Source organism: Carassius carassius, chromosome 19 (assembly GCF_963082965.1).
Source record: "Carassius carassius chromosome 19, fCarCar2.1, whole genome shotgun sequence".
Classification (NCBI taxonomy): domain Eukaryota; kingdom Metazoa; phylum Chordata; class Actinopteri; order Cypriniformes; family Cyprinidae; genus Carassius; species Carassius carassius.
In genome coordinates this window covers 10,669,961-10,696,315 of record NC_081773.1, presented here as the reverse complement: position 1 = coordinate 10,696,315, position 26,355 = coordinate 10,669,961, and the positions used below count along the sequence as shown (strand labels likewise).

Here is a 26,355-nt window from a genome sequence, read left to right as displayed (position 1 = left end):
TCTACGATTAATAATTGGGACTGTAACGGTGTAAGCACAGACTCTAAAGAAAATAGCAGCTGGAAAAAGGGACTTTCTCTGGTAACGCCCATGTCAATGGAAAAGAAACAGGAATGTGAAGAAACCTTATGGAATTATGATTTAGGAGGTGCATGAGCGTTATATATATATATATATATATATATATATATATATATATATATATATATAATGCATTGATTCCACTTATGTAGACCGTGGTAAGAGCCTTCTAAAGAGAACTAATTTTTGAACAATCTCAAATAAAATTTTTATTCCATGTGTGTGTGTGTATATATATATATTCCAAATTAATAAATTGTTATTGAATATCCAGATGATTTCATTTATTGCAATGGTATGCTGAAAGTCAATCTGTGGGGGGATTCTAACATAAGGTCTTTTACCTGAAATTTTGTTTGCACCCCTCTGCCAGTTTCTGTATTTAGAAGACTATACATCAAGAACAGGATTGCTCTGTATTGCAGTATACTGGGGTTTTCTCCTGTGTCCCCAAAACATTATTTATCAGAGCTCCAAATCAGACCCTACAACATTATAGGTCTCCAAATGCAGCTGTGCCGAGTAGCAAAAGTGTTACAACAGCTTAATCTTTCCTTATAACACAATCTGTGACTAAAAAGGGACCAGTTAATGTCAGTTTGTGCTGCTTAAAAACACCTTAAATATATTAATGATGCTGATTTCAGAACTTCAGAAACCCAATTAAAATCACTCCAAGAGCCAGGCACAGTAAAAGTAGGAAATCCCAGATTGGTCAGCTAAAGCAGACACCCACACCATGTCCAAATTAATGCTAAATCCCGGAGTACTTTAAACTACATTTTTACACATACTGGAGAAGTACTTTAGATGATCCTATTATTACCAATATATTCTCTGAGGTACTGAGACATAAATTGGAACAGAGCTCAGGCAATGGTGTTATAGCATTTCTATTCAATAAAAGTATTAATTTCACTGTAGCTCAAGGCAAATGTCTTAAGAGAAAATGTGTATGCATTGCATAAATATGCAGTGGATTCATCTCACTTCTGATTCTGAACACTACAACAAGGATTTCAATAGGGTTGAAACAGATTTCAATGCTCTGAATGATTCAAGCAGAAGCTCACATCAGGTGGGAGGTATAAAGCAGTTTATTGCAAGACCACTGCTAAGCTTAAAACGCATAAAAACATAATAGGGTGTGAGCAGGACACTTTATCATATAAAATAAACGCAAGTTCAGCATCAGATCGGAAAAAAACTAAACCAAAAACCAACTGTGCACAAATACTCATACTGGAATATCCAGATCAATCAAAGACATGTGAAACCTTCAGGCAAGAAATCAAAGGGATTGATTTTAAAGTACATCCGAACTTATGTCACCAGAAATCAACATCTACGTCAACAATAATGTCATTGTCATCAACATCCTCTTCAGGGATGGCGAAAGGAGTCGAACTTCACTTCAGTAATGACCTGTAAAAACAAATAAAGGTTTACTTAATACTTGGTTTTATTTTACACAGTTGAAGCACTCTCGAAATATAAAGCCAGGGAGACAACAGATGTAAGTTATAGTGGTAGTGTTTGTGCAGTACTTACGAGGGGAGTAGGAGCGAGAGCGTGATCTTGACCTATACGGTCCTCGGCCGTAGTAGGGAGAGGGAGATCTTCTCCTGTGAACAGAGAGCTGAGGTTTAATGCAAACGGCAGCATCTACAGATCGCAACAAAGAAGTGACATTCAAAACTGTAGCATTGCATGCCATTTAAAAAGGTAAAAGGCATAGTACACATGCTTCATGTTAAAAAATACTTTGCTGTCTGCAAAGTGAACTGATGTATTATGCAGTCTATGGGACCAGGGGTGTATTCCAGAAAGCACTGTCAACTATACCATGAACTGTCGGTTCATTAACCCCAAACCTTGCTTACTCGAGGTACGTGGTTCCAAAAACACGTCCGGGAACACAGAGTATGTTCCTGGTTAAGACTTAAGACATTCTCAACAGAGCGAGAATCGCCTAGTCACTATGGAAACGGACACTAAGAAAAAGCACACCATGCTGTTTATTTCTTCTTCTTTTGTTCACTGGTCGTTTACATGCTTAGTGCATAGCGCCACCTAATTGTTTTTTTTTTTTTGAGAATATTAATTATATTGTTTGTTTGATGCTTATTATATATTAAGTCATATCAGATATGTCTCTGATTTAGAATTTAGACATTATAGAAAATGCAGATCCATGTGAGATGATAATATAAAACGTAACAATATATAATAAATTACCTTATCATAATGTTTTATAATTTATACAGATAACACATATGCCAATAAAATAAATAATCATATTAGAATAATAGGCCTATATTACTTTATTACTTACATTAGCGCTTCATCATTAACATATCATACAAATTATATATATATATATATATATATATATATATATATATATATATATATATATATATATATATATATATATATAGGCCTACATATAGTAATATTATATAATGTTGTGCGCTGCTCGCTTATCCTCGCACATACCTGGGTATGTCACATAACCTGCTTTTTGGAATACACCCCAGGGCTCAACAGTAAGAATAAGCAGCTGTCCTGAAGCCAGTCTGTGAGTGTGTGAGTGTTTCAGGCCAGATGAATCAACTGTCACTTGCCCTATTTGACCAGTGGTGCTCATCAACTCTACACTTTACCTTCACTAATCTCATACAATTTTTGTTTTTCTAAAATCTACTGAATATAATCTCTGCTCATGTAAAAGCTATGTGTACTGTTATTTAGCTTTCTAACAGAGATTAGCATGTTCAAAAAATATGATTTGTGGTATTCCTGTAGGCACCTACTAATTATAAACTGATTTTAAAAAAATAATAATTACCTTTTCAGGAATTTTTTTTTTTACTTTATAATTATAGCTGCATAGCATTTAGATATTACTGAGAATTAAAAACCTTAAAATCAATGTCAACATTTTTGTAAAGAAAATGTATATTGAAAGAGGACTTACTCTCACCAAGGATACATTTTTTATATAAAAAAATACAGTTAAAATAAGTCAATAGTCAAATAACATTACAATTTTAAATAGTTTAAAACAATTTTTCCTGTAATGACTAAACTGAATTTTCAGCAGAATTATGCCAGTCTTCAGTGTCCCATGATCCTTTGGAAGTCATTATATGAGATGATTTGGTGCTCAAGAAACTTTTTTTTCATTACAAAAAAAAAAAACTTATCTTTAAACTTTTCTTAGCATGGTAGTGTGTTTTACAATTTACAGCATATTTAACATCAAATATTTTGTAGTGAAATGAGTAACAAAATCATCTGGTTAAGCCCAAATCTAATCCACTCTCCCAGCAGGGAGGAATCCTTATTGTTGAGCAATGTAGGATTGTGGGATGTCTCTACAAACACATACTGACTGTTGAACAGTAGGGGAACCACCTGTATGACCTGCTGTTGTAGTAGTCACGGTCATCATATCGATCATATCCACGCTCATAGCTTTGATCATAGTAATCACGGCGACGGCTTACACTCGGGCCTCCGCCACTGCACACAAGAAAAATGATTTGAATTCAACATTGATCACTGAAATACACAACACTGATCAAGACCTTTTACCATAACAGAGATATTCAGTTATCAGCAGGCATGGCTCATCAGTAAGAACAGAGCCCCACCAAAATATTTTGGATAACAAACAAAATATGTTTGCTGCGTAAATCAGGTGAACTTAATGAAAATGCAAATTAATTATTTCCGAGCAGGAGATGCATAAAGTGCGAGAAATAGAGGTTTCCCCAGAAACAGCTGTAAACAAAGCAGAGCTACGCTCACAAACGCTGCGTTATCAGGCATATAACATGCAAGTCTTCCTTCAGAAATAGTGATATAAAAACACCCGTGCCTCGTTTTGATATATAAATGCAAGTAATTATTATTATTATTAAACATGCAGTACTTTATGTTACTCATGTTTAAATCAAAGAAGCCTTTTTGAAAATCGATCAGTTTTTTTCTAAGACACTTTTTGTTCATAAAAGTCATATGCGAGTAGGCGTCAACTATCATGAATATCATTGTGATTTACACCTGAGAAGACAAAGGCCTGCATAATGAGCTGCATAATGAGCCTTTCAGTCATCTGTGTCACTGAGAGGGAAGAGATACAAGAAAGAATGTAAGGACAAAATAAATCTATATAGTTTTATGTTTGTAGTTTATTTAGAATATATTTAATTATCCCACAACATAATTTAATATCCACTTGCGAGTGCAGGTAAAGAGTTTATTAGGAACAATCAAAGCTGACTTTCAAACTGAATTTTTTGCATCATTACTCCAGTCACACAATCCTTCAGAAATCCTTTTAACAATCTGATTTTCTACAAAAAAATGTATTGTTATTATTATCATTGTTATTATTAATGTTGAAAAAAGCTGAGAATATTTTTTCAGGTTTTTAGGGGGGATAAATTGAAAGAACAGCATTGTTTGTTACATATGTTACAGTTACATTTATATTATTTACATCAAGCTTTTGAATGGTATAGTATTGTATATTGTTATTGAAACTTCATAATATTTCACTTGATTATGCTTTAAGTCAGTAATTATAATTTGGAAAAAGTCTTTGGAAAAAGTCTAACTAGTAAAATGTTTACACGTTATGTGAAAACTAGTACAAGTATATAAATAAATAAAAAGAGACTTACTCATGTTTATGATCTCTGCTGAATAAAGTGCTTCATTCTTTTTTTCTGAGGAAATCCAAATCTCAAATCCTCAACCACATCACATCTTTTTGGGGTGAATTATGTCTTATTCCTCTCATCGCGAAGCAAACAGTAAAATAAAAACTTGAAGAACAGCCTCTCTGCGTTGTCTTCTGTTGTGTGGGCGTTTTCAAGCCGCGCGCTTCAGTGAAACATTAGAATCTGAATAGAGCGTGGTCAGTGTTGGGGGTAATGCATTAAAAGTAACGCGATTACGTAATCAGATTACTTTTTTCAAGTAACTAGTAAAGTAACGCATTACTTTTTAATTTACAAGAAAATATCTGAGTTACTTTTTCAAAAAAGTAACGCCAGTTACTTTGTATTCCCATTTTTTGACTGACAAGCCTCCTGTTCCCATATTGGGAGAAATCAGAAGTATGGAGGCGTTGTGTGCGCTGTGTGAACATGATGATACTGTAGTTCTAGACTAAATGTGAATGTGCATTAATTCATCCCACTCACAAAAAAACAAAAAACAAAACAGATTTAGTATTCATCAAAATTAATCAAAACAGTGAAATGCAAACTCAGAATATGACGCAAACCTGCAATAGCTAAATATATTAAATAACACAAATGTATCTATTCCCATTTTATTAACAGTGTCTTTGCTGCTGACCTTAAATGATCCAGTTCAACCATACTAATAATTTAAAAATGACTTTAGATAAACTAACAATTGTGCTTCATTGTTTTTTTTTATTGCTGAAGAGTGTTGAACCTTCTTCTCCTGTGTTCTACTGTACAGACGTGAATTTACTTTTCCTTCAGCCTGAGGTTTATTCATTACACTTTTTGGTGTGAAAGGGCTTTTACATTTGCTATAAATAGAACTTCTTATATTAAAAACAATCAAGCCCTGCTCATATTCAAAAAAGTAACGTGAAAGTAACGCAAAAGTAATGTAACATTACTTTCCATAAAAAGTAACTAAGTAACGTATTTAGTTACTTTTTTAGGGAGTAACGCAATATTGTAAGGCGTTACTTTTAAAAGTAACTTTCCCCAACACTGAGCGTGGTCACATTAGAAGATAATGAAGGGAGACATGAAAAACGGACATCGCGTTGTTTTCATAAGGATTACTTGATCACAGAATATTTGTTTTTGGCAGCACTTGTTTAGTTTAAAAGTAGACATGTCAGGCTTTCTATAGATATATCTCCCATGTCTCTTTGTTGAGTATTCACTAAGTTACAGTTCATTTTAATGACGCGTGTCTAAATGAAGATCAGCGCAGACAAAGGCTGCAGACAGCACACTTTGTTTGTTATCTTTATTTTATAAGTGCACAAAGTTTTGTTGTTATGTCTGTATACAAAAAAAGTAGAGCCTTTACAGATTCGATTGATGTATTGCTCTTATCTGTACGATCAAAACTGAAAGTGTAATTTAATTTTTTTTCGGGGTTATCAGGAGAAAATGACTCATAACGCGTATACGCATTAATCGCAGTGTTGGGGAAAGTTACTTTTAAAAGTAATGCCTTACAATATTGCGTTAATCCCTAAAAAAGTAACTAAATACGTTACTTAGTTACTTTTTATGGAAAGTAATGTGTTACATTACTTTTGCGTTACTTTCACGTTACTTTTTAAATATGAGCAGGGCTTGATTGTTTTTTAATATAAGAAGTTCTATTTATAGCAAATGTAAAAGCCCTTTCACACCAAAAAGTGTAATGAATAAACCTCAGGCTGAAGGAAAAGTAAATTCACATCTGTACAGTAGAACACAGGAGAAGAAGGTTCAACACTCTTCAGCAATAAAAAAAAACAATGAAGCACAATTGTTAGTTTATCTAAAGTCATTTTTAAATTATTAGTATGGTTGAACTGGATCATTAAAGGTCAGCAGCAAAGACACTGTTAATAAAATGGGAATAGATACATTTGTGTTATTTAATATATTTAGCTATTGCAGGTTTGCGTCATATTCTGAGTTTGCATTTCACTGTTTTGATTAATTTTGATGAATACTAAATCTGTTTTGTTTTTTGTTTTTTTGTGAGTGGGATGAATTAATGCACATTCACATTTAGTCTAGAACTACAGTAACATGTTCACACAGCGCACACAACGCCTCCATACTTCCGATTTCTCCCAATATGGGAATAGGAGGCTTGTCAGTCAAAAAATGGGAATACAAAGTAACTGGCGTTACTTTTTTGAATTTTTCTTGTGAATTAAAAAGTAATGCGTTACTTTACTAGTTACTTGAAAAAAGTAATCTGATTACGTAACTCGCGTTACTTGTAATGCATTACCCCCAACACTGATTAATCGACTTCAGAAGGTTAAACAGACTGCAAGGAATCGGACTCACTATGTTGGTCTGCCCATGTATATTCCTGGAGTAGGTGTGTGTGGCCTCTTGGTAATCGAGTAGTCGACTCTGATTCTACGGCCATCTAGTTCCATACCATTTGCACGCTCCTTAGCCTAAAACCAAAACAGACTAGAATAACCCATACTGAGCACACAACAATTCTTTCTGCTTAAAGCCATTAATCCCAATTAAGTCTCTATTGTTGCCCATAAAATAGCAGTGAGAACAGTACATTCTGTACTGTACTTAAAAAAAAAAAAAAAAAAAAAAAAATTGGTAAATACTGCACCTTTGCTACTGACAAACTAGTGTTTTCAAATATGCAGCATACTACAACCAATACATAGAAATGTCTAATTAATTGACTATTTAAAGCAATAGTTCACCCAAAAATGAAAATTTGGTAAACGTTTACTCATTTTTAGGCTATCCCAAAAGTAAATGAGTTCTTCAGCTGTCTATCATAACAGATTTCTCATATTTTGGAGGCGAAATATTCCTTTAACCGTCTGAATCAAGCAATTGGAAAAACTACGTAAAATTATCAATTAGTGATTTCAGCAAATACAGATCATTCTCATTTCTTGTATGAACAAAGCAAACTTTTTGCTTTATGGAAATCTATACAAAAGACAGCTGCAGTTTATTAACCAATCAAATTTTTCAGCTAAATTTCATGTTACTATTCAGCTGGAAAAATTTACCTCTTTTGAATCTTCTCTGTTCTCAAAGTAGACAAAGGCAAAGCCCCTGGAGCGTCGAGACTGCTGGTCATACACAATGCTGACATCACTCAGAGGGCCAAACTTGGAGAAGACATCCCTCAAGTCTCTCTCTGTGGTGTACAGGCTCAGGCCAAACACTCCCAGGCAGCTGTTTGGGTCTGGGTTTGCCTAAAGGTGAAGAAAACTTTACAGATTACAATATAGCACTATGAAAACGCTGCATAGAGCATCATGTATGGATCCGACTCGTTGTGTCACCCGATCTCCAAGGTGTCGTCTACGGTTGGACATAGGAGAATGACTTTGACTGCGGTGCGGACGATATTCACTGCTGTACGAGCGGCTGCGTGAACGTCTCCGGCGAGAATGAGAACGGGAACGACTGTAGTGTCGGCGAGAGCTCCGATGGGAACGGGACCTGCAGAAAGATGGAGTAAAATGAAAAAGAGCACCGTTAAAAAACAACAGACAGAGAGACTATCAAGTTACCAAGTGATAAGTCCGGTCTTCAACTTCTTAGACAGACAAGAACCTCCAGCTTCAATTTCATTATATATCAAGTTGCTACCAATGCATGATGTCAAAAGATCAGCTGCAGTGTGCTTAAAATCAAAGTCCTGGATGGAGAACCTTTTTTTTATTTTTTTATTAATCTGGACCAAACATCGTTTCTACTTTTAACTGGAAAGCAGCAGATGTGACTTCTACTCTGAAACTCTGTGTACTGGGAATTCCACTAGTAGCTGAGCCACAAAGACATTTCAACCTTTTCAAATGACATGTAGTTTTGGACTTATTCAAACGCAACAACAGCTGTTTACCCATGATTTTTTTTTTTTTTTTTTTTTTGTAAACCACTTTGAACATCATTCCTTTTATTCACGGTGCTATACAAATAAAGTTTATTATTAATTAATTAAGGACAAGGTGAAGACCCTTGCTTTCCCATGTAGATTGTTTGACCTAAAAAAAAAAAAACTAGAAATCCTCACCGAGTCTTGGACCTGGAGCGAGACTTGGAGTGGTGGGATGCCTCTTTCGACCGAGCAGGTGAGCGACTGGCTGACTTAGCAGATCCTCTAGGATTTGAGCTCCTAGAGGTCGAAAGGGACTCCTAAACCAACCACATCCAAATCATTTTTGAGCCAGAAAACATGGTAAAACTGAGAATGTTCAACTAATTACTGTATGCATATAAATGAGTCTGAGACCATTCTAGACTAGGATAATATGCAGTGGCCTTTTCCCTGCAGGTTCAGGAACTAGTGTTAATAGCCTAAAATTACTTTGAAGCACTTAGAACATTGAAATTGGTAGATTTTTGACATGTAATGAATTATTACTTATGAAAATTACTACCTGTAAATCTGTCATGCTACAGGACAATAGTAACTATTGTAATACAAATGGACACCAGAAGATTTTTGCATGCACGCATGGGACAAACATACTAAAGAGTTACTTAACGCTGTGATCTTATCCCAGATAACTTCTGATCTTAACTTCATAACACATCTTTTCTTCTTTCTTCAGTTTCAATTTCATTTCTGACTTCATTCCTCTTCCCTCTTTTCTCTCAATGCCCATAAATGCTATATGGGGACTTCTTTTGCTCCGAAAATTAGCATGCACTGAAAATTCAGCTTCAAATTATTTGCATTAACAACTTGACATTTGACTTCATCCAGATTTTTCTTCTTCCAACCTTAACCTTAACAAAAAAACAAAAACAAAAAGGATGAAGAATGTGTAAACACCAGACATCACAACCAACAGAAATGAAAAGTGAGCTTGAATATCCATCATGAAGAGCAATTAGATACTTACAGGTGCATCCTGAGCCTTGTGCATGCATGCATATTACTCCAATTACAAACTAATACTTAACTGCATTTCTTGTTATATTAAATAAAGTAATTCAAGTCAACTTGAAGGATTTGAAAGAATAATTCTGATATGCCTAATACGTTACATATCAAGTCTACTGTTCTGTTACAATATTAGCAAAATACTAATGTCGTTATAATATTAAAAGTGCACGTGATTTTGAAACGAATTAGCATTTTGTGCATATGAGATTAACTTTAAGGCTCAGGATGAGCTTCTCCCGAGTATTAGTAGCAAGTGTTACTCATACAGTTTATATCGAATACACGCGAAGACAAAACCAAATTTGGTTAAAACAGTTATGTAAAAAAAAATTGCTTTAATATTGCAAAAGCAAAAACTGACGGATAAAGATCTTTCTGATCTGAAGTAACGTTATATTGTCGGTCTGCTAGTACTGAAGCTGGCTAACTTAACTTACTTTAACCGATATCCATATAATATGTACAAGTTATATCATTTTATTAAGTTTCTAAAGACGTTATAAAATCATTGCATTTCTTCATTAATAAGATCAGATCAGATTTTACAAAATGAATGAAGCCAGTCTGACTCAGTCCTGCTGGCTAGCACACAATATGGAAGGCATTTCTAGAAAAAAACATATAAGAGCGCGTGCAAAAAACAAACAAAAACAAAACAGTACAAAAAATACTAACGTTACATACCCGCTCTACGAATTCCTTCTCGGCGTCACTCATTTTTGTTTAGTATGTATTACGCTGCAATGGTAGCACTGCACGAGAAATTAAAGATAATGAAACACAAATAGATAGAGTGCCAAAACGCATAAACAACGGATCGAGCGTCTGGTAACGCTTTTCTCGGTCGTAGAGGCTTCATTTAGAAACCAGCGTTTCCACTCCCACGGAGCAACGTCCGCAAGAGGGCGTCGAAACAGGCTCCGTCGAAAATACTACACAGATAAAAGCTTATTGTCAAAGCCTTTACATTATTTATACATCTATAATAAACATACGGTTTACACTACCAGACCTGTATTCAATTCATTTTGCATAGAGCAACGGTTAAAAAAAGAAATATACCATCCGACTGGCATCAAATGCGGGGTGGCTGTTCCTACTTCGAAAAGATTCTTTACTACTCAGTAAGCAAGGACCTGATTGGTCGATATTTAATAGAGGTAACTGTGCAAGACAACGATTGGACGGCGCTGATAGTAATTTTTCCCACATTCACTACACTAGAAATTATATGAATGGGAAACTGTATTTGTTTTCTTCACCTGATTGTTTGAAGTAACGGTATACTCCAATACTTTTTTAAAAGAGTTATTTAAGCGTTATACTTAGAAATTCGCATTTTGCTGCCTTAGTAGTCTATGTTTTGTTTTATACACAACAGCGAACATCTTTTTTATAAATGATTCATATTTTTAGAAAAACAGCAGGGGGGGCAGGGGGGATAATACTAACATAAAAACAAAAAGCATTTATTTTTGTTATTACCTTTCTACATTCACAAACACGTATTCTTAGTTCTTTTAAAGCTATAAATTATAATTTTAAAATAACAAAGTATTTCGACACACAATTTCCCTGTTTAATACTGTAAAGCTGCTTTGACACAATCTTCACTGTAAAAGCGCTAACGGTATATAATGGTGACCTGACTAACATTTATATTGAGTTTCCAATAGATGGCGCCAAAGATCCAAAATTGCATTTTTGTGTAATTATTTTAATGAGCGTCAGGAGAGTTTCTGCCATCAGATTTAAACGTCTTTTAAAGAGCGACTTTTTATAATATCAAAAAATAACACAATAAATAAGCACGTGTAGAGTGAAGTATGATCTTCATTAAAAATGTGCATTGGCACAAAATAATTATTTTGACAATAATTTTCCTTTAAGCCCAAGACAGGATGAATATGGCCTGCATTTCTTGACAAACCCAAAAGGATAATAAACTTACTAAAATAAAAAAATGAAAATTGTTTAATGCATCAGTATGACTTATATTGCAATATAATGCGGCACAGCCCACTAATAATTATGACAAACAGAAAAAAAAACCATTGTTTTACAACACAATCAAGTTCTAAAATAAGTCATAGTTATAACATAAAAAGAAAATAGTCTGTGTATTATTGAAATCCTTGTTTTCTTTTTTTATTATTATTTATCTATTATAAATAATGTCTTAATTATATTTATTGCATATGCTTGAATACTTCAATTTAAAGGCCTTCTAATAAAAATAATAATAATAATAAATCATTAGCTTACAGACAGTACAGTACAGTTAAATAGTGTCTTTGCTGGCAGATAAAACTATTTTTCCAGTCATCCATAAATTGTTATCTGTCTTCATGTGCAGAGTAATGATGCATAACCACAGGACATAATGACATTTTAATCAACAAAGCATATTGATGATCTGTGTGCAAATAAGTGCAGGTATAAGTCTTCTGAAATGTGTGTTTTTACGTGTTTTGTGTCGTTCAGGCGGTCAGTGGACTGTTTTGAATGTTAGTGAAGAGATTCATCCTTCAGCTGGTTTCAAGGTATGTCATTAAGTGCATGTGTTGAAGTGTCATCATGTGATTAAGTTTTGGATAACATTTGAATTGAAGAACATCTGCTATGGGGGTTCACTTATGTCCATGCTTTGAGTTGCTGATTCTGGCAGCTAGTCTCCCAGCAGATACTGTCCATATGTCTAGTGCCACTAGATGGTCCTTAATTTAAGGACTTTAGAGTGAGCAACTCTGGCACTGGAGTAGATGAGGTAGGAGCCATCGGTTGTGTTAAAATATTCCCAATCTCTGCAGCCATTGGTTGTCAGTCTGTGCACCGGGATAAACCCCTCATAACCCTGCCACCTGCAAATCACACATTTATAATGTTTATAAAACATTTGGATAGTATGCATTGCATTGTCAGATTGTCAATTTACTTAAAGTTGCAGTGTGTCATTTCAGAACTACTAGCAGTATTAAACAGAATTGCTGTCAACTTGTCAGGTACAGGACTGCCTGTTTATAAAAAAAATAAATAAAAATAAAAAACTTTTGCCTTTACATCTTTTTTTCATGCCTGATTGAGTGCTGACATAAGAAGTTTTTTTACTATACATTTTGAATAAGGCTATAGAACAATTTTAACACACTTAGAATGACATTTTTATATATAGAATATTTTAATGTCTTTTAATATGACCCTTGGTAGTACCATAATGGAGCAGTATCGTACAGACCAGTGAAAACTCTGGGAAAACGTACACTTTGACGAACACAGAATTTCTCCTTTTTAGTTCAATTCAAATGTTTATTGTCATTGTAACATTTAAAACGGAATTAAAGTGTCATCCAATTAGTGCATCACTCATAATCAATAAAACATAAAAACAGCTAAAATAGTAAACATAATAAATAAAACATACATATAATATAATTTCTATTCTATTATAGTTTTTGTTAATATTTAATTTTTATATGTTCTTGTTTTTTACCTACATTTCATTTTAAATATTAAAGTTTTAATAATTTTGTTAATATGTGTATTAACATGTCAATGAATCTAGAATATAAGAAAGTTAGTTTGTTTGAATTAAATGACAAATAATAAAGAACTTTTCCATGATATTCTCATTTATATATATGTATATATATATATATATATATATATATATATATATGTACATATATATGTAAATGTTTCCCACTTAAACGTAAGCGTTATGCAAAAATGTGCAATATCCTTATATTTATTTGTTACCCCTCCATCCTAGAACATTCCTGCATCTCACTCAATCCTATTCCATTATCATTTATAGCACAATTGTTTATACACTTATTTATTTGCCAATTTGTAATTCTCCTGGAAATTTTTTTTTTTTTTTTTTGTCTGTGTGTTGTTGTCTCTGTTTACTGGAAGCTTATGTCACTAAAACGAATTCCTTGTATGCGCAAGCATACTTGGCAATAAAGCTCTTTCTGATTCTGATTCTGATATATATATATATTAGTGCTATCAAATGATTAATCACGATTAATCACATCCAAAATAAAAGTTTTTGTTTCCATAATATATGTGTGTGTACTGTGTATATTTATTATGCATATATTAATACAAACATAATACAAAAAATGTCATGTTTATATATTAAATATATTTATATATAATATAAAATATAAGAATATGAATATATAAATGTATAAACATGTAAATACATTCTGTATTTGTGTGTATTTATATAATGCATAATAAATATACACAATATATGTACATATATAAAGTAAACAAAAACTTTTATTTTGGATGCAATTAAATTTGACAGCACTAATATATATATAAAAGTTCTTTATTATTTGTCATTTAATTAAAAAAAGCTAACTTTCTTATATTCTAGATTCATTGCACACAAACTGAAATATTTAAAGAGTTTTTTTTTGTTTTAATTCTGATGATTATGACTTAGACTAGAGCTTAGGAAAATAAAAAAATCAGTATCTCAAACAATTAGAATATTTTCTCAAAGATCAATCCAAGATCAAGATCTCCAAAGCAGGTTTAATTATGCACTCAATACTTGGTTGGGGCTCCTTTTGATGAAATCAGCATCTCCATAAAGCTTGTCAGCAGATGGAAGCATAAAGTGCTCCAAAATCTCCTGGTAGATGGCTGCATTGACTTTGGACTAGATAAAACACATTGGAGCAACACCAGCAGACGTCACAACACCCAAATCATTCCTGACTGTAGAAACTTCACACTGGACTGTGGATTCTGTGTCTCTCCAGTCTTCCTCCAGACTCCAGACCTTGATTTCCAAATGAAATGCTACATTTACTTTTATCTGAAAAGAGGACTGTGGTCCACTGAGCAACAGTCCAGTTCTTTTTCTCTTTACTCCAGGTGAAATGCTTCGGATGTTTTTTTTTTCTGGTTCAGGAGTGGCTTGGTTCTAGGAAAGTGACAACTGTAGCCCTTTTCTTGAAGACGTCTGAGTGTGGAGACTCTTGATGCACTGACTCCAGCTTCAGTCCACTCCTTGTGAAGCTCTCCCAGGTTCTTGAATCGGCTTTTCCTGACAATCTTCCCAAGGCTGTGGTTATCCCTGTTGCTTGTACACTTTTCATACCACACTTTTCCCTTCCAGTCAACTTTCTATGAATATATTTTGATACAGCACTCTATGAACAACCAGCCCTTTCAGCAATGACCTTCTGTGGCTGACACTCCTTGAGGAGGGTGTTGATGATTGTCTTCTGGACAACTGTCAAGTCAGAAGTCTTTCCCATAATTGTGGTTGCATGTTCTAAACTAGCCCAAGAGGTACCCAGTAAATTAAAAAATAAATTTACTGGGTACCTCTTAATTAATCAAACTAATCAAGCTCAAAATGGAATATTAAAATTTTTTGAGATACTGAAGCTGTAAGTTGTAACCATATATACTGTATATATATATATATATATATATATATAAATACTGTGTGTGTGAGTGTGTTTATATATATATATTATTATTATTATTTTATTTTTTTTGGTAACTAGCTGAAATAAAAATAAGTTTCATTTTTTTCTTTTCATATTCTATTTCAGTTAATATTTGTTTTATTTAAAGTAGATTAAAACATTTTATGGTTTTAGTTCTAGTTGACTAAAATAACCCTGGTGCAATACGAGAGCTGTACCTGTATATAACACTATTAAGAGAGTATGAGTTTCCATCGTAGGAGTTGGCGACCACCAGGAACTTGTCATCTCCCACAGTAAAATACTCCCAGTCCAAAGCACTGAAAGACCCAGACAACAAAGTGTTCCTTAAATAAAAACATTAAAACTGAAAAGTAATGTTTTTTTCTAATGAAGACCATACAATTCACCTGTTCGTTTCAATCTCCTGAAACTTGATGAAGGTCTGAGATGCCATGCTGAGCTCATAGATGGTGGAGTTGATGGAGTACAGAATCTTGCCCTCCTCCGTCAGCATCTGACTGTTGGCCACAGCCAAGAAGACCCTGTTTTCAATCTGGAACATCTCCCAGTCTATCGCCCCAAAGGTCTGTAAGAAATGCATGCTTTTGCTCAGACAGGTGTACTTACTCAAGTGACTGTAAAGACATTTATAATGTAATCATGTATAATTTATTACTGATCAAAAATGGTTTCAAAAACACTAAAAACTCCAAACTGATTTGCAGATCAGGGAACAAAGGGATGTGTATGTCCCCTTGCTGCTTCCATTGTGATGATGATCATGCTGAGAGACGATAAAATAACAGTTTCACTCACTGTAATGAACTGATAAGGCTGAAACATCCCTCCCAGCCAGATATAGATGGTAGAATCAATGACTGTAGATCTTCCATTGAAAGTGTTAGCGACTGCGAGAAAGGAATATGGGCCGATGGTGAAAAACTCCCAGTCATAAGCACCAGTCGTGGGGATTGTCTGGTTGACCTCAAAAAACTGAGTAACTGGGTTCCACTTGTAGATTACACTGTCAATATTATGGTTTCTCTCCCCTGTGGACAAAATAAAAATCAACATATATGAGCCTGGAAACAGTTCTTCAGCCTCATTTTAACACAGAAATGGTTCAGTTTGGATGGGTTCCAGCAGATGCAGGTGTATAGATGGGGCCTGTATGGTTATGAAGTGCTATGAAAGGTGTCTTTTATGCCTGTGTTTCCGCTTTGATCAATGCCAGAGGCACACGTGAGAACATCACACGAATGGATGAGCATAGTGTGCTCTCGTGAGCGAATAGACATCAAGTTCAGAATCAAAGTGAACCACATAAACAAGGAGACCTTTTAGCCTTAAAAAGATTTCCTTGATGGTGTTTTTGTTCCGATTGTGTGCCTCAAAGACCATAGATTTGTATGAGATTTGTATGGAATTCAAGTTTAATCTTCTTTTAGAAATCATATAAATGAACTTCCTCCTCTTATTGTGCAGCAGATAAAACCTGTTGACTTTTACAATTTAAAAGGACAACAATAACGCCACATGAGATGACAGATGTGCAATGAGCTGTTCTGATAAACATTACCTTGTCTATGATTGGCCACGGCGAGGAAAGTTTCATCTTGAATGTTGAAAGCCTCCCAGTCACGAGCACTGTGTGTGTTCAGTGTCTGATAGCGAATAAATTTCAGCTTCCTTGAGCTCCACTTATATATCACAGACTGCTCCTGGTCTCCTGCATCCTTACTTCTGCAGTTAGCAACAACCAGGAACTTCTGTCACAGGAAAATGATTGTAAGAAAACATGTCAGCAGCCTCAGTAAATTAAAGGGCACTGTGATGAAAAACAGAATTAAATTGTAATGAGTTTTGTACTTCATAATTGTAGGTGCTTTCTGCATCTTCAGAGGCTTTTTCATTATCCCAGACAGATTTCAAAGCTGTGCTGATGGGAATATTTTAATGAATTGACTAGCTCTGAACTTTAGTTTAATGGTGCACTGATTTATCTTTTAATAACTGGTCACTGATGCAATTACAAAGCCTTCCACCCTCTATTTCACCTTAAATTGAACATGAATCATAATTTTATCTTAGACTTCCAAGAAGAAAAACATATGGATAATTGCACTGCAGGTATTAACAGAGTCCCATACGGCTTTCTAACTCTTTACTGTAATTATGCAGTAAGTTACGGTGAAGGGAAGCAGGAGGTGTCTGCTGTAAATTTTGGATACAGCATCAGACAAAATTAATTTATGTTATTATGCACATGTGATTTACAACATTAAAACTTGAGAGCCAGGTTTCCAGCCCTTCTCTCACTTGAAAACCACATCAAAAATCACTCTAATGTGTAAAGAACAGCTGGAGATGAGCAAACAGACGTTCTTTACTCTGAACAATCTTCTGATAGTGGCCTAGCAGCTGTTCCACTTGGCAGACCCATCAATATCACAGGTTTCCTTTATACAACAGTTCGTTTCGGTCCTCAAATTTGAGTGGCTTAGCAGCATTCCAAGAGTGCTGATGTATCAGTCCAACAGCACTCAGAGTTTTTACTGTTTGTATTACTCCGCTTGTCTATGTTTGCTTCAGATATACTGTAAGTCTTTGTATTAGAGTATTTGTATCAGATATGCCAGTAGGTGATGAAAAATGACAAAAAGTCTTTAAAAGTGATTCACCAGTCATTGAATTATTCTACCAACCAACTTGTAATTCATCCTGAATGCCACTACTAGGCAGTTTGCAGAGCAAAAATAGACAAATTAACCTACAATATGTTTACTAAAATGTAAGTTACTCCATGTAGACTTTTATTCATTGTATAAAAGCAATAAAAGTCCACACGCACCTTTATGCCCACTGTGAAGTACTGCCATGCTTGTGCATCATAGGTGCTGATGTTTTGATATCGTTCAAACCTCCCATCTGTCCATTTGTAAATTCCTGATCCAAGGTTGGAATCACGGTTGGCGGTCGCCATGAAAAGTCCAACAGAAGTGATGTGGAAAACCTCAATGTCAAATGTCTCAGAGTTGGTAAATAAATCCTGGTGATCCTCCACGTAGTCCAGCTTCTCTTTCACTGCAGAGATGCAATTTGATAGTTAGATACCTGAGCGGTTATAAATAGAAGCTGCATTCATACAAATAACAGTTGCAAATTACGGTTACAAAATCACCCTGCAGCATATTGAGCCATGTAATCCCATCACAGAGAAACAGTCCTCTCTTCAGTGTGTTAAACCACAGCTGTCCCTCCTCTGAGTGTCCACAGGGAGGAATCACACCAGCAGTCACCTGAACCTCTGCCTCTGTGTCAAATAAACAGAGCTGTTCAGTTTCAGAAATTATGCCATCTATATTAATGAACCCTGTATTAACAGCTTCCACAGATGAATGGTAGGATTTATTATAGTTTTTACAATCTCTGAGATTCATTCTCAGAACTTTTAACTCTGGATTATTTTTGACTGCTTTACCACAAAATACATTCAAAGACTACAAATTACATGAATTCCTTTCTCACAAAAACACAACCATCACCACAAGCCAACATGCACATTTTCATACTCCTTTCAAAACTGTTAAACTTAATTTCTATGCTGAACAAAACAGCTACATTGCTACATGTGTTGAAATATTTTCTATTAAATACTACCAAAACAAGCCTAGCCTACGCAAAAGGGGACAACTTGTGAATAAGTTTGTTCAGTAATGTGAACAGGTGACATTTACTGCAGTAAATTCTAACAGTAGAGAGTGTCATTCTTGTTTTACAGAAGAAAACATTGTGAAGTGCTACCTGTTGTGTTTTTAGGTCAGTGCTTTATGAATGTAAAGTTTGTTTGTTGGGTGACAATACTAATGGAAAAATCAATTGATTTGAGACATGTATGAAGTGTTTTGGTAAGTTTAGAGCATTCTGAACGTGAAATTAACTGCTTTGCCAAAATGAAAGCTGGTAAGGAGATCTTTTTTAAAAATTGCTCAAGTATTGAGAAATCTGTCTCACATAAAACTGTATGAATGTAATATATATTGAAGCCTAAGTCTGCCTACATTATATAAGGGGAAATAAAGCAAAAATGGCCTCTCACTGCCCTGTGTCATGTCTCTCAACAGGCCCACAGTATAAAGCATAACAGAGAGCCCTGCACAACTGCACCCTGCTTTCAAACACCAGCACTTCTTCTGAGCCACAGAGAAACTCAAAGCACAAGGCTGTCAGTCAATGTCAGCAGATCAGTAACAAGCCTCTGAGATAGAGTTACTCACATCCCCATACAATCACAGACCTGTGTTTACAGCTAAAACACAGAGCATTCCTAGAGGACGGACTCCTGCAGATTTAAAGATATCCTTAGTGGACATATCCTGCACAGAAACCAATCTATAACACCTGCACCTAGATTAACTTACATTTAGATTCTTACTGGTTAGACAAGTTTACAGGTTCAAAATATCAAGTTACTGAATGAAGACTTGCTAACACCTGCATGCAAATGGAAACCATACATGATATTGTGTTATCAAGGTGATACTCTACATATGTGCCAGCGGAGTACTTTTAGTGATTACTGTGCATACTGACATGCAGCCTATGATTCCAGTGTTAATGTTTTTGTAGTCTCACCATAAGGCTGGAGGGGAAGGTCAGTGGATGATGGTTTGATTGGCAGGTGTAAGAGGGCCTGAGGAACTGAGAGCACGGACAGCCGGGGCTCAGACGAGGGACAAATTTGTGAGGTAGCATCTGAACCAGGTAAAAAAACTAGCTGCCGTATCAGACCCTGCAAAACACAGTGGAATGAACTGATACATTTAGATTTCATGTGCATTGGGAAATCTTATTAAAATGCTAAAAGCCTTGAAATGAGTTTTGTACAGAAAAAAGGCCGTTCCATCGTCTTCTGCTAGCAATGAAGAATGTGGAACCAGTTGTATCTAGATCATCAGGGAAAGGTCTTTCAAGCTCTCTGTTTGAGACAAAACAGGACATTTTATAAGTTAATGCAACAAAATTATATAGTTCAATACATAAATGTACAAATGTTCTCCCATTTTGACTCAAATATCATCTACAGCATTCCCAAAGAGAGTCTTACAGTTCTAGAGGTGTGCCACAGTCCACAGTGAGAATTGTGTAGCGTCCCGTCACTGCCAAGACCACAGTGTGCCAGCGGTTATCATCCAGCCCTACTGCCTTAAAAGTGATGCGTTTCCTGCTACCCTGACCCTTCTGTAGCAAGTGGAACTTGTTTTGGGACAGACGCAGGCCGAGGAGCGGCTCATCTGAATCTCCCTCCAACAGTGTGAAGATGTATTCACTCTTCTGCACATCAAAGAGTGAAGACTGATCACTATCGCCATTCAGAAATCTACAGCATATTCTGAGGAAATGGCTTCTGAAGGTTCTTTGATGTTTTCAAACTTAAACTCAACAATATCTTTATCTTTTTTTTTTTTTTTTTTGCTCTCACCTCAGGAGCCATTTGTGGGATTTTCAGTGTGACAACGATGGAGAACTCAGCGGGAAAGAAGAAACAGTTAATGAAGAGCTGAGAGGCAGGGAAGCTGAACAGCTGTGGAGATCCAGAAAACTGAAATCCACGAGCACCTCTGGACTGGACCATGCGTATCCCATCCTGAGTCCTGCCAGACACAGGAAGCACCCGGGACAGGAGGTCCAATGGTAACAGATCTGTAAAAGAAACTCACATTAATTTATCATAACATTTTGAATGCGTTATACTGTTTGTTTTAATGAATTATGTGCATTCAGCAGCAATAAAATACCACAATGATAAATAAATACACATGAAAAATTCATTTAAGCTGGAATTGCCTCATTATGTGAGAAGAAAGAGACTGTAGTAATATATAATAATAATAATAATAATCATAATAATAATAAAACATAGTGGACTCATGGCATCATGTATTAAAGATAAAATAATCACTTTATCCAATGTTTAAGTGAATAATATAGCCGACAGCCTTACTTACTGGAGTTCCATAACTATTGACATCTCTCTCACAGTGTGTGTGTGTGTGTGTGTGTGTGTGTGTGTGTGTGTGTGTGTGTGTGTGTGTGTGTGTGTGTGTGTGTGAGCAAATCAGGCATTTGACACAAAGCACTGTGAAGCAAGGAAGGGGGAGATTAAAAATCTTTCCCATTTGTGTTGTTTTACTACTTACACAATTGTTTAAAGTATAAAGCATTGTTATTTACAATACAAAGCGTGGTTTTTAATCATAATTTTAGGGGGGACAACCCTCAGATGGGGGGGGTCCTGCCCCCAGCACCCCCCCCCCCAGGGTTTATGCGTATTGTAAAATTTAATATTTTTTAGATTGTAGTAATATTTCACAATATTTCTGTTTTACAGCATTTTAATCAAATAAATGTAGCCTTGGTGAAAAAAAGAGATTTCTTTTTTTTTTATATATATATATATATATAATTATAAATACCAACCCAAACTTTTGAACACCATAACACTGTTTAATTGATTTACAGGATTCTACAAAAATTATTTAGGGCATATAAACGAAAGATTCAAAGGGCAAGTGCTCTTGTTTTGATTCACTTCAGTAAATCAAAGAAGGAAATGGTTAAAGTGAAGAACACTTTATGGATCATATTTCAAAGACAGCGAAGCAAAAGGCATTTTGGAAAGCAAACAGTGCTTTTCAAAATACCTCACATTTAGATATACAGCTCAGTGATTTCAGGATGCTGGTACAGATTACACTTCAGATGCAGTGGGTCTGTAAGCTGAATAACTCATCTTGAGCTGCTGATTCTGATACTGTAACTCGTACTGGTAGAATATTCATTTCAATTCTACAATACACTCAACTTGAGGAAATTTTTGAATAAACAAACATTTTAGCCACATTAGCTGTTCAGCATTGTTGATTATTAACAAACTCAGCAAAGCGTGTGTGAAAAGCCTTGCCATGTTTTATTCTTTAGGCTATTTTATTCTGCTTGTATAATGTTACCATAACAGTTGCTTATCCTGTTAATAGATCTGCATCTGCCTGTGAGTAGATTTAGTTAGAAGGAACACTAAATCTATTCCTGTTACATTATAAGCCCCTTTATGATTTTAATGTTATGATGAGATGAAAAATGAGAGAGGCAGTAATTCCATAAACATCTGGTTTGATGTTTTATCACAGCTTTTTGGATTCTCTTCAATGTAATATCAATTGTATCAGGTGTTCTGGCCATTTTGTGCTTGCTCTGTCCTGGGACCATATCATATTTTCAAAGAGTTTATTCAAATAAAAGCAATGATACCGAGATGTAAAATGTTCTGTTTCCACATAGTGTCACTAACAAATGTAATTTGCTGAAGACATTTGCCCAGCTAACAGGGAATGTTCTGATAACTTTTGTTGATGTTCTGGCAAGGTTCTCTCAAAGTTATGAACAACTTCGGTTCAGATTTATTTTTAATAATGATCTCAACAAAATATTCTTTATATTATCCACAGAATGTTTTTCTTTTAAAATATTTTAGTTCAACATTTATCTAAAATTTAATAATGAAATCAATGTTTCATAATGTCCATAATGTTTGCAAAATAATAAAATGAAATGTTTTCTTAACATTAATGCATGAACAAGAAAAAATTATTATTTCAAAAACTGTACATTTTGAACATTCAGAATTTTTTTAGAAATAATATTTTCATAACTTAATGGGAATGCAAGCAAATGCTCTTAGAACATATATTTGTTAGCTAGGTGCGTCAAGCAACAGTTGTTACAAACCAAGTATACATAGTTTAGAAATGGCCCCTAATTGTCATTCTACGGAGCATGAAGTCTTTCAAATGAAACCACTGTACAACACCAGAGTGTTTTACATCAGCACCTGGCAACCACATCTAATCTGTGTCTTCTTTTACACCTACATCCCACTGGGAAACAAGATATTCAGAGTGGCTTATCCTGACCAAGTATATAACCAAAAAAAAAGAGAGAAAAGAGTAGAGTATTATGTGACAGTAAGAACTGATTGACATTGTCGGAATTACAAGAGCGTTTTTTTTTCCTCCCATGACCGTCTACCTTTATTTAGTTTTCCGAAATGGTTTACTGAACATAAAGCCCATAATCCACTGGCAATTCGGTAGAAAATCTGCAATAATTACAAAGGATAACAAGACTCACATAGTTTCTTTAACAAAGGGGACAAGCTGTGACTGAGACTAGACTTTTTCCAAATAAAATCTAATAAAAATATAATTTTAAAATGTAAAAAATAAAAATGCTTATGGATTATTCTTCCATAAAATGCTTCTAATGTGTTTGTTTATAGTTGTATTTATATATTAAATCAGCAAGTAGGCCTGACCTGTGCAAGGTCTCCATGGTCCAGACTGGCAGGTGATGATCCAGGAGAGGAGCACACAGGCCAGCAGCAGCAGCTCCGACATCAGGGTCTCCACTCTCTCTGCTCCATTCACACACAGCCAGAAACAAAGTGATTCTCAAAGCCCAGAGACCATCCTTACATCCCAACAAAACAAATCACTGTGAGGATGAGAAGATGTCCAGGTAACAGCTGAGGTGTCACTCGATTAAACTGGCATCTTACTCACTCCAGAAGATGCTGCTGTCCTCTGATGTCCCTTTTTTATTTTAATAAGCATTACAATGAATGCATGATCAAGCAATGTAGAATACAATGTCAATGCATTTTGCGTTATCAAATCCAAACTTCTTTTGTTCAAGAGAGTCTATCAGAACTCCATGGCTGTGAAGAACTTCCTCCTTGAACAGTGTCCGGCTGAGGTCTCTCTGCTTTGCTGTACATGTCAGTGTGCTATGAAGGAGAGTGTAAACTTCACCTGTGAGTTATGAACAGGGAGAGGTGTTTTACCCCACAGACATTTAAATGAGAATAAGTCAACTGTAGAAGGGAGGGGTCGGCGTTAAAGAGAGGGAAAGGTGGGGTGAGTGAAACACACAGGAGAGAGAGATAGATAGAGAGAGATAGAGAGAGAGAGAGAGAGAGAGCTTTTTCCAGCTCTTATCTCATGTCTTCAAGGTGTCGTGAGGAATTCCCCAGAGTCGTACATGTGTGTGTGTGTCAGGTTGCTCTTGTTCTAAACTGCATCGCTTGTTGCGATGGGTGTGATGAGCACCATACCCTGAGGACCCCTTGTCAAGGAAATCTCCCTTCAGTCAATCGTTTCCTCACCTGCATCTCAACCCATCAACCTGTGTCTTCAACAACACCCATGTGGCTGGCTGGAGGGGAAACAAGCGCTGGATAAACAAATGTTTACAAGGAAATACGGTTAACACTCTTCTAATTTGATAAACACACAATGCACAATACAGTCTAATATACAGCAATGCGAATTCAGTGATTGTATATCATTCAACTAGACCAAAGTATGTGAGTGAAAGTGGAGTTGTATAATTTTGCCTGAAGCAGATATTTATAAAACAGTAAAATAAATATACTGTAGTAATACTGTACCAGTACAATTAAAAAATTGTTTTTTATAAAAACACTGACAAAGAATTTTATATAATTATTATTTATTATAATCATAATTTAATAAATGAAGTTAGAATATCACAGTAACTGCATTGAAACCCTTTATTAAAGGGGTCATATTATGCCATTTCAAGTTTTCCTTTCTCTTTGGAGTGTTACAAGAAGTTGTGAATAGATAAGATACCAAAAGTTGCAAAGTAAAGTCTCAAATCCACATAGATATTCCCAACCCAGTCTCATTGGAAATACGTGACTCTGCCTACATTTTTGCAAAACCTGAAATAGGTAACTTCAGGTACGTTTCCCTTCACTTTTTGGGTGAAACGTCCACTAGAGGCACTGAGTTGGATAATTTTTTCTCTTTAGCAGATGCGTGTTTATTAATGGTTATAAAAGCGAAAATATCAGTAAATGAGGGTTCAGTCTTCTTAGTATAAACTCATTTTAATATCAATCAATTAAAACCACACTTTTAAGTTGCCAAAAATGCGTGTCCAAGGATAAATGTCCGATCGCTGACCATATTTTCAGGGTGGATCTCACTTCGCTGAGGTAAGTTACATTGTTTAACATTACCGAATGAGTAAGTTAGGGTATTGCTTTGCAAAAGGAACAATGAATTATAAAAAACATGTATGTTTTAGCTTTATGTGTTTTACCTCTGTACACTTTTTGCAGCGCCACAAAATACATACCATCATGTACGATATTGCTACAGTTTTTAAACATACACATCCACTGTTTTTATGCTTTCGATATATTATTATATATTCGGCTTACAGTTAACTCATACTCGGTGGTGAGACACCAGAGACACAAATTAATAATTGCTCGCCATTCAAGAATAGTTTGCCAAATAGTTTTGTGTGGTTTGGTACGTAATCAACACGGTCATATTAAAAAAGATTGTACCCTTATTTACTGATATTTTCACCTTTATAACCATTAATAAACACACATCTGCTACGGAGAAAAATGTATGCAACTTAGCGCCTCTAGTGGATGTTTTACCCGAAAAGTGCAAGGAAACGTACCTGGAGCTACTTATTTCAGGTTTTGCAAAAATGTAGGCAGAGTCATGTATTTCCAATGAGACTGGGTTGGATAGCCTGGCAATAGACAAAGAAACACAGGGTTATTAAAGGGAAGAAATTAGAAGAGCATTGAGAACAGGTGGCGAACAATTAAGGTTAACAACGGAGAAACAAGGAGGGCGGGGAAAACTCAAATCATACAGGCAGACGCAGTGAGCTGTCAAACCATCCAAACACACATTCACAACCCCAAAAGGCAGGTGATTAGCCCCGAACCCTGACAGTACCCCCTCTCCCAGGAGCCCCACCCGACGCTCCAGAGAGGGGCCCACCTCGATGGGTTTGACAAGACAAACAGAAACAACCTTTAAGGACAGGACAAAACAGACAGGATAGCCCCTTCAGATGGCTGACAACTAGCAGGAGCATCCTCCGAGGGACTCGTCAGAAGCAGCAGACAGCTGGTCTGGTATGATCTCGTGGTCGCAACCTCTAGCAGGAACAACCTCCGCAGGCTTGACAAGGCAAACAGGAACACATCTCCACGGCCATGACCCAACTGGCAAAG

The 26,355-nt window shown here is 35.5% G+C and overlaps 2 protein-coding genes across 3 annotated transcripts; both read right to left on the bottom strand.

Annotated features, from left to right (window-relative positions):
- Positions 1-1,155: 1,155 nt before the first annotated feature.
- On the bottom strand, positions 1,156-10,580 carry tra2b (transformer 2 beta homolog). Of its 2 annotated transcripts, none has more exons than XM_059499801.1 (8): positions 10,447-10,580; positions 8,884-9,005; positions 8,150-8,309; positions 7,871-8,059; positions 7,164-7,279; positions 3,502-3,609; positions 1,633-1,706; positions 1,156-1,506 (listed from the first exon to the last, which is right to left on the bottom strand). In XM_059499801.1, the coding sequence occupies exons 1-8, from the start codon at positions 10,477-10,479 to the stop codon at positions 1,496-1,498; spliced, it is 813 nt and encodes a 270-aa protein (XP_059355784.1). In that variant the 5' UTR covers positions 10,480-10,580; the 3' UTR covers positions 1,156-1,495. The 2 variants fall into 2 exon arrangements, with proteins under 2 accessions (XP_059355784.1, XP_059355785.1); XM_059499802.1 differs by having other exon boundaries at positions 3,511-3,609.
- Positions 10,581-11,516: 936 nt separating this feature from the next.
- On the bottom strand, positions 11,517-24,088 carry tspearb (thrombospondin-type laminin G domain and EAR repeats b). The gene is made up of 12 exons (XM_059499350.1): positions 23,599-24,088; positions 20,707-20,927; positions 20,332-20,558; positions 20,112-20,202; positions 19,860-20,016; positions 18,406-18,537; positions 18,076-18,308; positions 16,804-16,993; positions 16,041-16,273; positions 15,632-15,810; positions 15,440-15,541; positions 11,517-12,623 (listed from the first exon to the last, which is right to left on the bottom strand). Exons 1-12 carry the CDS (start codon positions 23,678-23,680, stop codon positions 12,470-12,472), a joined length of 2,001 nt encoding a protein of 666 aa, XP_059355333.1. The 5' UTR covers positions 23,681-24,088; the 3' UTR covers positions 11,517-12,469.
- Positions 24,089-26,355: the final 2,267 nt, after the last annotated feature.